Source organism: Balaenoptera musculus, chromosome 3, assembly GCF_009873245.2.
Source record: "Balaenoptera musculus isolate JJ_BM4_2016_0621 chromosome 3, mBalMus1.pri.v3, whole genome shotgun sequence".
Lineage (NCBI taxonomy): Eukaryota > Metazoa > Chordata > Mammalia > Artiodactyla > Balaenopteridae > Balaenoptera > Balaenoptera musculus.
The window spans coordinates 100855286-100867374 of NC_045787.1; the positions used below are offsets into that span (position 1 = coordinate 100855286).

The following is a 12089-nucleotide window of genomic DNA, read 5'->3' on the forward strand; positions in this document are numbered from 1 at the left end:
ATAAGAATTCTAAGTTCTATCTGCCACATCTTCAATTATCACCTCTGCAAAAGGATTCCTTCATGTTATTAAGCTCAATCATCCTCCCAACATCAGTCCATATTTCTAACTGCTTGCTGAATTTCTTTCTGTAAAAATTAAAATGTTCAAATCTGCAAGTCCTATCTCCTTCCCATGCCTCAATCAGCTTCTTGTCTTAGTAACCATCATTCCAATCCTGGAAAACTCTCTTTCCAGACACTAAGGCTTGAACCCTTGACATCATCTTTGACTTTCCACTCTGCATTCTGATTAGGTATAGTGTACTGCATAGAATCTACCAAAACCATGTCTTTTAAAATAATCTCCTTGTCATGTTCCCACTGCTACCTAGTCCTTATTTCCTGAAATGACCTCTAAAATGGGACCTCCTCTGTTCTCCATGGAGAGTCTATGCTTTCTGACTTTGTGCCTCCTTGCTATAATCACTCTATTCATTGTATATACAACATTTTCCCCACAGCTTTCCTAAATCACAACCAATTCTCCAGAGATCCATCTCAAATATCTCATCTTCTATGACACCTTTCCTAAGTTCTATTAAATAGATGTACTTCCCCTCCTGAGTACTCTGTACAGGTCTTTTCAGGGCTCTTACTATTTGGCAGTAAAGGTTATATTTATAGTTTTCTTCCCTATTACTAAACTGCAAGCTCCCTGAGGCAAAGACCTATGTTTTACTTATATCTATAAATCTAGGACAGTGCCTTGAACACAGGAGGCCCTCAGTACTATACATGATTATTCATTCATCTATCCTTAGTCTTGCGAGCATCTATAAAACATATTCAGTGTGTGTAATATTATTTTATACTTATGCTTACAATCCCAATTCATCTAAAAGCTATGTTAAGGCAAACCACACTATTTATTCTCAGGCAGTCTAGTACATACTCTTCTATGAAGGTGGTAAGCATTTACTACAATACCTCAAAGATGTTTAATGACATTTGATGGTTTGGGAGACACGTTAAAAAAAAATACAAATCTGAGAGACCCTACGTACCAAATTTCATTCAGCATATAATGGACACATTTCAGAAAAGCAAAACTTAGAATAAACTAACCACTAATGATCCTTAAAAGTTTAGGTCAAATAGATGAGATTCAAAATAAAAATCTTGCTCATATTTTATTTGATCTTAATAATTTGAAGACATTATAGCCAAAATTAAGGTTAATTCCTCAGGAAGCTAACAGCATTTGTTACCTGGTACCAGGAAGGAAAAAACAAAAGTAATGTAAAGAATTTAGGAAACTACTCTCACTTTTAAATTCTTGTAAAATTATGCAAAAATCCCCTGTGATTCCCTTTTTTTTAATGAATAAATTACTGTGTCTTCCTAGGAATGACTTTTAAAATATGTTCTTAAAATTCTCCCCCCAAAGGCACTCCTAATAGAAGGAAATTAATACTAAGGAGAAAAGGATGGTAGTTTTATAAGTGAAAGTAAAAGGAGAAAAAGAATGGAGAGTTTTTAAAGTGAAAGTAGAAATTATTCCCAACTTGCTGTGGGGAAGAGGATAGTTGGCTTTAAAAAAAAAAAAAAAGGAAAAGAAAAAGGACCTAGAAGTTTTAGTTTTTATAAAGGAGGATCTTATATGTAACACATTAAAAAAAGGGGGGTGGGGCCTAATCTCAAATACAGAACTGGACATTAAATACAGACATCTGAACCTAACAGATATTGCCAAATATGCAAACTTATAAAAAATCAAGGGAGAAAGACATAAAAAGAATAATCCATCATCAGCTATAAACTACATACCTGTTTAAGTCTGGCAAGTTCTTTCAAAGCTCGTCCCCACTGCTGCTTGTAATGCAGCTTAGACTTAGTTGCGGATTCCAACTTTCTTTCAAGTTCAACCTAACAGTGATTAAAATCATATCAAGTGAAACACTATACCACTGTGTACAATCACTGAAAGATAATATATACAAAGACTCTGGCTTAAGAAAAGAGTTTATATAGTGTAACGTACGACATCATCTAGAACTGTTATATAATTTACTGTAAATATTATGGCACATGAACATTTTCTTGTTTAAAATATAGTTGTATTTTTACTGCCTAACAGCCTATACTAAAAGGAACTGAATCAGTCTTAACCTCCAGACAGTTACTATAAATGTATTTAAAACATATATATTACATAAAGATCATAGAGTGAAAAAATACATTTTTTTTTTTTTTTTTTATATAACAAAAAGCAGTTGTTAGCATTCCATTTAGCTGACACTCTCAACCTTGAAACCAAATTATTCCTTTTGGAGGCCTATCATTATGTGGAATTTTGTCTTACATTGAAGAGAGCTTGTAGAGATACTTTTATAACTCTAGTTTGGCAAAAATCATAGAATGCTGAAAACAGTGAACTGTTTTATCAGGAGGCAGTTTACTAAGTGTACAAAGTCAAAAATATTTTAAGAATGTTAAAATAAACCCAAGAGTAAGAAAAATAATGCTCCAAAAAACACTCATCTAACTTTTATTTTCTATTTTTCCTCAAATATATAAAGAAAAACAAACACGAAATAGATTTGATTTTTAAAATACGGTTATTTATACTTGCAGCAGGCAATCTGTTGTGTATGAACTGAAGCCAACTTGGCTAGGTTTTGGAATGTACTCTCAAAGTTTCAAACCAAGTACCAAACAAATTCATGTAGCCAACAGTTTTACTATTTAAGTGATAAGGTAATAATATGGATGAATTACAGTAAAATACTGTTAATCTAAACTGGCCTAATTTTTTTATATCAAGTCTAATTTTTCCCATATACATAACTCCTAATGTTTTGCAGAAAAATAAAATCGAAGACACTATCCAAAAATTCAAACTTCAGAAAGCTCAGAAGGAAATAAAATGAAAGGAAAAGCACATTGCCAAAATCCCTTCACAAAAGACCAGAATGTTCTCTGCAGTAATATATGACTTCATGGAGTCAAGGTCTTTTCTGCTTTACAAATCCCTAGTGCTTGGATTTAAATGTGTTGACATTTCACAACTATACTCATACATCTTAAGTTGAATAATACTCTGAGATTATCAAAGATGATCTCTTCCACTTATGCCCTAAAGACTTATACATATTAGTTGGTAATTTTAACAAGAGGACATATGTCAGAGGAAAAGCAAAAATCTGTTTATAACTGTGTGATAAAAGAACAGTATTCAATTATAAAAGTGATCATGTCCCTGGGTCTTGGAGAAGGTACAATATCCTGGACGAGCCTCAGAATGAGGGTTAGGACAACCTAGAGAGATCACTTATACCCACTGAACTGACTCCATCAGAAAAAGCTGGGGAGATTTTATCAGTTTTGCCATGATTATCAAAATAACTCACATTTGCATTGATATTCACACAGTAGTTCACACTAATTTAAAATGCATATATAATCAAAACATATAATGTCTTTATTCTTAACAAACAAAAAAAAACTGTAGCTAACAAATCTGAGACGTTACACATCATTTTTCTAATTCATCCCAAACTACCAAATCAGTGATTCCTAACTTTTTTTAAGGATACAGATGCCTCTGTGATTCTAAAGAAATATATGGACCCAATTCCCAAAAAAAGGTACACAAGCAAAATTTTGACACAATTTCAGGGCATTCAAAGACCTCGAGTTAAGAGCCCTTTTTGTGGGTAGATATGAGACTTCAGGAAGGCTTTTTTGATTTAAATCATAAGCCAAGTTATAGACTCAAATTAAAACTTGGCTCAGGACCTAGAGTCAATTCAGAGGCTACTGAAGATCAAGCACAGACTTTCACTGATTCTCAATGTCCCTGTTTCTATCCTTGATATACCCACAACTCTAATTCTCTACTGGAGGCATGGCATTGTCTTTTCCTCTAAGCTCCTATTCCCCAGTTCCAATGTGTCACAAAAAACTATAGATTTCTCCCTTGAAATGTTTTCCAGTTTTATTCTTTTATGTTCTTTCTACCATTTCATAAGCTCAGGCTTATCTCATCTCTTGTCTGCTCAGCCTCAAACGTATTCTATCTACAAATCCTGCAAATCACTATTACATCAATTTACTCTCTACTAAAAAATCTACAACAGCTACTACTTGCCTACAGGACTGAGCCTAAACTCCTCTGCCTAGGTGTTAAAGCACTCCGAGATATAATTTCCATCCTACTTGTTCTACTACTTTCTTGGTATTCCTCAACAGGAAACCCTCTACTCCAACCACCGGGTTTGTCTCCCCTACATATACACCTTGTCCAAGTTACTTCCTGAGCCTGTCGATTCTTTTTCTTCATTGCTTATTTAAAACTTCAGATTCAGCTCAAATTCTACCTCTCCATGGAGCTGTCTTAAAACTACTATATTCTGAACACCAAATGACTTCTTTCTGAATTGCAAAGAGTTCCTATCACATTCCCTGGTATTCGATTATATATGGTCATTTAAGGTTCTCTGAGTCATCTCCCCAATTATATTACAAACTCTTTTAGAAGTGAGGTCCCAGGGACTTCCCTGGCGGTCTAGTGGTTAAGACTATGCCTTCCAATGCACGGGGTGTGGGTTCGATCCCTGGTCGGGGAGCTAAGATCCCACATGCCTCGCAGCCCAAAAACCAAAACATAAAACAAAAGCAATATTGTAACAAATTCAATAAAGACTTTAAAAATGGTCCACATCAAAAAAAAAAAAAGTGAGGTCCCAAAAGGATAACATACTTTTACTCTTTTCTTTTCTCTCATTTTTCCCTTTGTCCTAAGACACAGTAGATACTCACCAAATGTTCTTAAATACACAAATTTAGTTTCTGTCTTAATCTTCTGTATGCATTACTAAATTATAATGCTTTCCCTATTTTATTTTTTAAAAGTTCCAATTGTTTTTAAGCCATCTAAAAGTCATTTCCTAGCTAAAAGCACATCAAACTATCATTCACTTCTTAAGGGATTTAAGAATTGCATTTGGTAAAACTGTATCTTAATGTTAACTTATTTTTAGACGATTTCAGTGAAAATGGAAATATTTGTGATATATTGAAGAGATGAGTAAACAGAAAAGAAAAAAGCTCTCAATCAGACATAACCAGAAGTTGTAGACTAAATCAGGTACTTTTTCACTTAAGTCTTCCTTTTTATGCTTTTATCTCTTTGTTACTTAAGAAATAAGATTCTGCCCTCTTCTGGCTCCAAAAAAACTTACGAAGAAGGTTCAAAGAGCTGAGAAGCCTTGTTTTGCTAGGCATTTAAAAACAGTGGATGAATTCATTAGGTCTGATATAAAGGTGCTTCCATTACACTTTTTTTTTTCCTCAACAAGTTCATGGTGCTGTTTATATTTGTAATATGTTTGGTGATTTTTATCCTTTTGGTAGAAGTGTAATTGGAAGAAGAAATTTTTAAAAATCACTTACAATTATTTCTATGGTGATACACTATCTCGTATATATTCAGAAAAGATGAATATGATAAGCACTCTGTTCCAATTTTGAGATATTTGGCCCTGAATTTCCCCAAGATAAAATGGAAATACTCTTGACACCTACTTAAGAGAACTTGTGAGAATTGATGAGATATTGTCTGAATGCTTCAAATACCTCTGGCAGGCCACATAATTCATAATATAAAAACAAATACTTTAATATTTGGTTTAATCAAAAGGGGTGGGAAATGTCCAGTTTGATTCAAATTCAAGGTCACTGGTAGAGAAATGAGAAGGCCAAAAATGGAGAATGAAGAGATTGTCCAGATATGTAAGAAGCAGAATCAACAAGACTTTGCAATTAAATAGATATCGGGGTAAGAAGAGGAACCAAAAACAGCATAGCATTTGACAAGCTGCAGAAACATTTAATGAATTCAGAAACGCTAGAAGAAAGCAGTTAATACCCTTTTCAACTCAATATTTTTTAACCACTCTTATTCTGGTCTCCAAATATTTTATATGCACCCTTCTGCCTCTTGAATAGTCATATCAAGGGCCAAATTTTATATCTATGCTCCAACCATCCCCTCCTCTCTTAAAGCTTCAATTTCTCCTTGTTGTTAATTTCTTGTCCTTAATCTAAAAATATTCTCTGATTTTCCTACCTCTAAATAAGCTTTTCTCAAGAGCTTTAGGCCCTTGGGCTACATTTTTTCTTGTCTTCTGGGGTTTTTTGAAATTTATTTTTTTTATTATTTTTTTAAATTTTTGGTTGCATTTTGTCGTCTTTGCTGTGTGTGGGCTTTCTCTAGTTGCGGTGAGCGGGGGCTACTCTTTGTTGCGGTGCGCGGGCTTCTCACTGCGGTGGCTTCTCTTGTTGCAGAGCACGGGCTCTAGGTGTGCAGGCTTCAGTAGTTGCAGCACACAGGCTCAGTAGCTGTGGCTCACAGGCTTAGCTGCTCCTCAGCATGTGGGATCTTCCCAGACCAGGGCTCGAACCCATGTCCCCTGCATTGGCAGGTGGATTCTTAACCACTGCACCACGAGGGAAGCCCTTTTCTTGTTTTCTTTTCAAAGTCAAACTTTCTATAACCTTCTGCAATTTGGCTTCGTAAAAATCAGTGACCTCTTAACTGCCAAACACATGGTCTTTCCTCAACCACTCTTGACTTGCCCATCATGAGAGATTACTTTCACTTCCTCATTCTTTAAACTCCCCCTTTCCTTTTGGGCACAGCACTAGACTGTTTTTATTACTTCTCTAAATCTCATTAGCCTCCTTCCCCAACTCTTGATTGTTCTCAAAGCTGAACATCCCCCTAAGTTTTATCATCAATTAGCTTTCCTAAACACTCCTTAAGCAATTGCATATACTTGTAAGCTGTCACTTTATTCAAATGACTCTCAAATCTGTTTGTCTAGCCCTTTTCTCTTCCTACTGTATTTTCTCATTTTTTAACCACTTAGTTAACTCCTTACTAAGATTACTGCATTAGCATCTCAAATGTAGTATGTCTAAAATCTGAATTCTGTACAACTTCCATCTCTCTAAAAAAGTTCATCAAAAATCTTCATTTCTATTAATATTAACATCCATTAAGCCAATCTTATAAATTTGAGAGTAACCTCTGACTTTTCTTACCAGATGAAATATGAATTCTTTAAGTAAACATCTAAGGTCTTCCCTCATATGGCTGAAAATTACCTTTATTTCCAGCATTCTCTTATCAGGCCTACATTTATTTAAAAACTACAGCTGACATTTGCACAATGCAAGGGTATGCATGCTAATCCTCCATGCTGTCAAAAAAATGCCTACAACTTTACAGTTGGCCCTCTGAATATGTGGTACTGCATCTGAGGAATCAACCAACCACGGGTCATGTGGTACCGTAGAAGGTATTTTCTGAAAAAAATCTGTGTATAAGTGGACCCTCACAGTTCAAACTCATGTTGTTCAAGGGTAAACCATACTACTATAATGATTAGACTCTAGGTTCTAGTCAAGCAGCTATCCAAATATGCAATAGACTTTTTAATCTTTTTTATACTTTTGTTCAGTGCTTCTTTTTGGAATAACCTCACCCACATATCTACCTATTTAAAGTTTCACCTATTCTTAGGCTCCATATACAATCTCATTCCTTCTTTATACTTAGTGTGTTGATTTCAGAAGTTGACTTTGTTTTCCCTTTGGACTCATGGCATTTAGTAAGAGAAAGTTAGACGATACCTGCTCATTTGCCTTTTGCTATAATTATTTGGGTATGTTCCTTGTCTCCTTCTGTAACTTGTTATTTACTTGACGGTATCCTGAACGCTTTCGAATCATTCATAATGGCATTTAGCATGGTATCATAAACAGCATACATCTTTGCTGGATAATGAAAAACCAACTCTATCAATCAGCATCCTGCCAGGAATCTAGAAATCAGAAGTAATTTAATACAGGAAACTGGTTCAACAGATAAAGGAAGAGCAGAAAGGCCAAAGAGGATATGGTGAGGCAACCCAGTGATCAGCAGCAGCAAGAAGCCCCCACCTCTCCTAGGCAGGAGGGACTACAAAAAGGTACCAGGAAATAGTAGTTCTTAATACAAGCAACCCACAAACTGGGGGTGTCCAGTGGGCTAGAACCACAGTGGAGACTGCCTAAAGGAAGCTGGAGAAGGGATGCCTGGTGGGAGATGGAACCATAAAAAGATGTAACTACTGCCACAGAAAATAAGGGAAGTAGAGAGGCAAAAAGAGAGAGAAGAAAGAACTACTCTGGCATCTTCCCAACTCCTATCTACCAATCTTCTGTTAGTGTCCCCTAGTGGCTGAATCTACAGAAGAGAAAGGGCAAGAAAGCCTTCAATACAATGCTGAGTTGGAACAGACAGGCAATGGCTGCCACGACAATTAAATCCTTAAGCTTCTAAAGCTTATTTTCCTGTTTATTATTAACTCTGTTATTTTCTTAAGTATGCTATATATTTTTAATAATGCCTAAAATTTATCAAACTCTAAAATGCAAGAGCTCATATTGTCAAACTTAGATTGTCTGTTGGGTATTACACATTTTTTAATGCCTAGAACTTGAACATTCTGTCTGTGGGGAATCCCAATATAAATGAGAGTCAGGACCTGGCTTCCAACCACAGAAAGCAAAATAGGATGGCTATCCCTTCTTCCAAACTAAGAGTAGAGTACAGACCTGTGATTTAAATGCGTGCTCCTACCTGAGACAGTGAATCTAAAGGGCAGTATTACGGAGAGAGGGTATTCACAATGGCTACTGCAAAACTGAGAGTTCAACAGCCTAACACTAGAATCAGGGGAGACAGAATCCAGGGACATGGCAGTCATGGAACCAACAGTAGCATCCCGAGTAGACTGTTTCATGACAGGATGGGCCCATGACTTGCTTCCCCCAGGTTTTTTAGCTTTCCTGACAGGTTTGTGAATTCCTTTAGTCCAAGAGTTACTCAGTTCTGTTGTCTGTAACCAAGGACTCTAGTATAGGCTCTAACTGATAAAAGCCATGAAATTCAAGTATTGACAATGTCATGTGCCTCCAATTCTCTGATATGTTCTTATTTGATATCAGAATACTACAGTTAAATGTTATTACATTGTATATGCACATATTTTTTATTTTATAAATTTATCATTAAGGCTAGTTAAATTGCCATAAATTGACATGGGTACCTTTTCCAAAGTGAGAAGATTTATTTCAGACTGTAGCCGAATTTCTGGTTTGCTGCTTTGCTGATCCTTGAAATGATGGAACTCTTTTTCCAAAATCTTATACTTATTTTCAGCATCATTGAACTGTATTAAAAAAAATTACAGCCACTTTAAAACAGCAGTGCGCAAAGTTTAGTATTACAGAATTCAATTCAATAGTGTCATTTTTTTCTTACTTTAAGGCATGTTTATATTAGAAAATTTAGAAAATGTATAAAGTATAATGAAGAAAATTAAGATCTCTAGTAATCTCAAAAATTCAGTAAATCAACTGATTAACAATATATAAAAACTTTTTAGGAGTATGAAATTTCTTATAAAACCAGTACCTTGAGAACATTTTTGTTAAATTTTGGATGGCAAATGGAAAAGTCAGTCTATAAAAATACTGAAAATAATTTTTAAAAATGCAACATGTAAGATTGAGCATTATAGATATACCTGATTATTGATGAAAGTTTAATTTTAAGGCAGTATTATTGTTCCTATAATTTGACACTGTAATTTCGTAATTCCAATACTATTACAACTTACAGATTATTTGGTCCAGTCCCTTCATATTTATAGGTAAGAAAATTGAGGATCAAAGAGCTAAATTACTGAGGCAGTGCCAAAGAGCTAGTCACTAGGAGACACATGAAGAGAATTCAGATCTTTTCATCCCCTAGAATGATGCTCTAATGAATAGTTCCTTAAATTAAAAAAAAAAAAAAAAAAAAAAAGTGAGAGAGACCGCCTTGACTAAACACTGTAATTTCCCTTAGAACAGTTTCAAAACTACCAAGAAAAAGAAAAAAAGATATAAAGGTATTCTTTTAAAATGTGGGATTTTTCTAATCAAATGCAAATAAGCACTGTTTAAAGATGCTTTCTGAAAACATACACCAATATGACTAGCCATCTTTAGATAACCCAATTATCTCTTTAAGACTAAGACTTAACTAAATGCGAAATACTGAGAAAACTGGTGGCAAAAATGGAACTTAAATTACCAATAATAAATTCTTGTTTTATGCTAATAAATCCTAATTAGAATTATTGATAATTATCTAGCATCTTTAGGTAATGAGTATTCCATACATGGAAATTTTCTGTATGACTGAAGTTTACCTCTTTGAACATGTAAATTTTATGTTTAAAGTTGAATAGAAACCTCTCTAAAGAATCTCTCTCACATTTTTGTCTTAAACAAAAACTAATAAACTTAATATTTGGCATTTTTTTGACCAGGACATTATCAATCTACTATTAAGAATGACTAATCAAGCTACTAGGCATACTGGGTTCTTTTTCCTTTGCTAAGTGGTCTATAAACTACATTGATTTTTTTCAGTTCTGATAACTGCCTTTACATATTTGAATATTTATACTGAATCTTCATCACCTTGCACTGATGGTATATCTATCTGTCCCTTCCACCTGTCCAGTTAGAATTGTGTGTATAGTACATGTAACCTGGTTCAGAGTAAGGGCCTAAAAAGGTTTCTTATATATAAAAGGGGAAATGTTTACAGTCATGGACTTAGCAATTTGGGCATCCCAGAAACTTCTGCTACCCACCACAGTTTTTCCCCATGTCTTAGCTTATGTTTTAGAAGTGCCCCGGGGAATTTTTCCAAAATACCAGTTCTTCCCGCCAAGGTTCTTCCCACGACGTTGTAAGCTAATTACACCGGTCTGGGACAGGGTAGAGATGTGGATTTTTTCATGAGCTCCCCCGGTAATTCTAATACATGTTAGAAGCCTTTGTTCTAGATGGCTGAATCTCCCTGATAAGTGGTAGAAGAGAAGCATTACTGGCGAATCCCATCACAATTGCCCACTTTTACAACTTTATCTTTCATAAATTTACATGAGACCACCACAACAACAATCAAATTTATATTTATAACCACCTAAATAATATGATCTTAACTGACCCTGAACTGCTATGGAAACTATTCTTCACGCCAGGATTTACTAAAGACTTCAGAGGCATTCATCATACATATCTAATCTACACTGAAATGTTTCAAGACAGATAAGCTTCATTTTTAACAGCTTGAGCCTTCCTTTTTCCAGCAAATATTTATTAAGCCCCTATTATGTGCTGAAGACTGGCTGGGCTCCAGGCATACAGACAGAAACCAAAACAGTTTTATGGAACTAATAATCTGACACTGATCAAATTATCACACTAATGAAAATAAAAACAAACTGCTATAACATATCATAAAGAAATAGAATAAGAGAATAATACCCCAAGAAAACATATAACAAAAACTTGACCTAGACTTGGACAGCAGGGGTCAGGGAAGATTTCTCTGGGAAAGTGATGCCTCAGCTGGAAACTGAGGGATTAGTATAGTTCACTAGGCCAAGAAAAAGCAGCACACACAAAGATCCTAAGGGTGAAGCATGCATGGTATGCCTGAGGACCTGAAGAGGACGAGTGTGGCTGGAGAGCACACAGAAAAGGTGAAAGAGTGGGAGATGAGGTGAGAGAGGTGAGCTGGGTCCAAACTATGCAAAGGCTGGTAGGGCAAGGTAATAATTCTGATCTTTATTCTATGAGCATTAAGACAACCCTGAACAGTTTTAGAGGAGGGTGTCATGATTCCAAATTTCAAAAATATCACTCAGGCTGCGACAGGAAGAACAGGTTACAGGGGTCCATTACTGACATAAAGAATACTTACAGCAAGGTCAAGTATGGATAGGAGGATCATGTTGGGTTTTAAATGCCTTTAAGACACCCAAGTAGAGATGTCTAAAAGGCAATGAGATAAATGGGTTGAGAGTGCAAAGGAAAGGTTTGAGATATAAATGCACAAGTCTCAGAGATACAGATTGTCTCTGAAACCACAGGCATGAATAAGATTGTTTAGCACAGTGTAAGTCTGAAGCTTGGAGGAAGTCCAACATTTAATGG

At 35.3% G+C, this 12089-nt stretch overlaps 1 protein-coding gene across 4 annotated transcripts in view; it reads right to left on the reverse strand.

Annotated features, from left to right (window-relative positions):
* Positions 1-12089, reverse strand: part of CEP120 (centrosomal protein 120) — a 77620-nt gene that overhangs the window by 21231 nt on the left and 44300 nt on the right. For all 4 annotated transcript variants that reach the window (XM_036847803.1, XM_036847804.1, XM_036847806.1 and 1 more), the window contains 2 exons: positions 9140-9262; positions 1809-1907 (listed from right to left, as the gene is read on the reverse strand). In XM_036847803.1, the coding sequence (XP_036703698.1) occupies positions 1809-1907; positions 9140-9262 (222 nt within the window). The remainder of the gene's footprint in view (positions 1-1808; positions 1908-9139; positions 9263-12089) is intronic.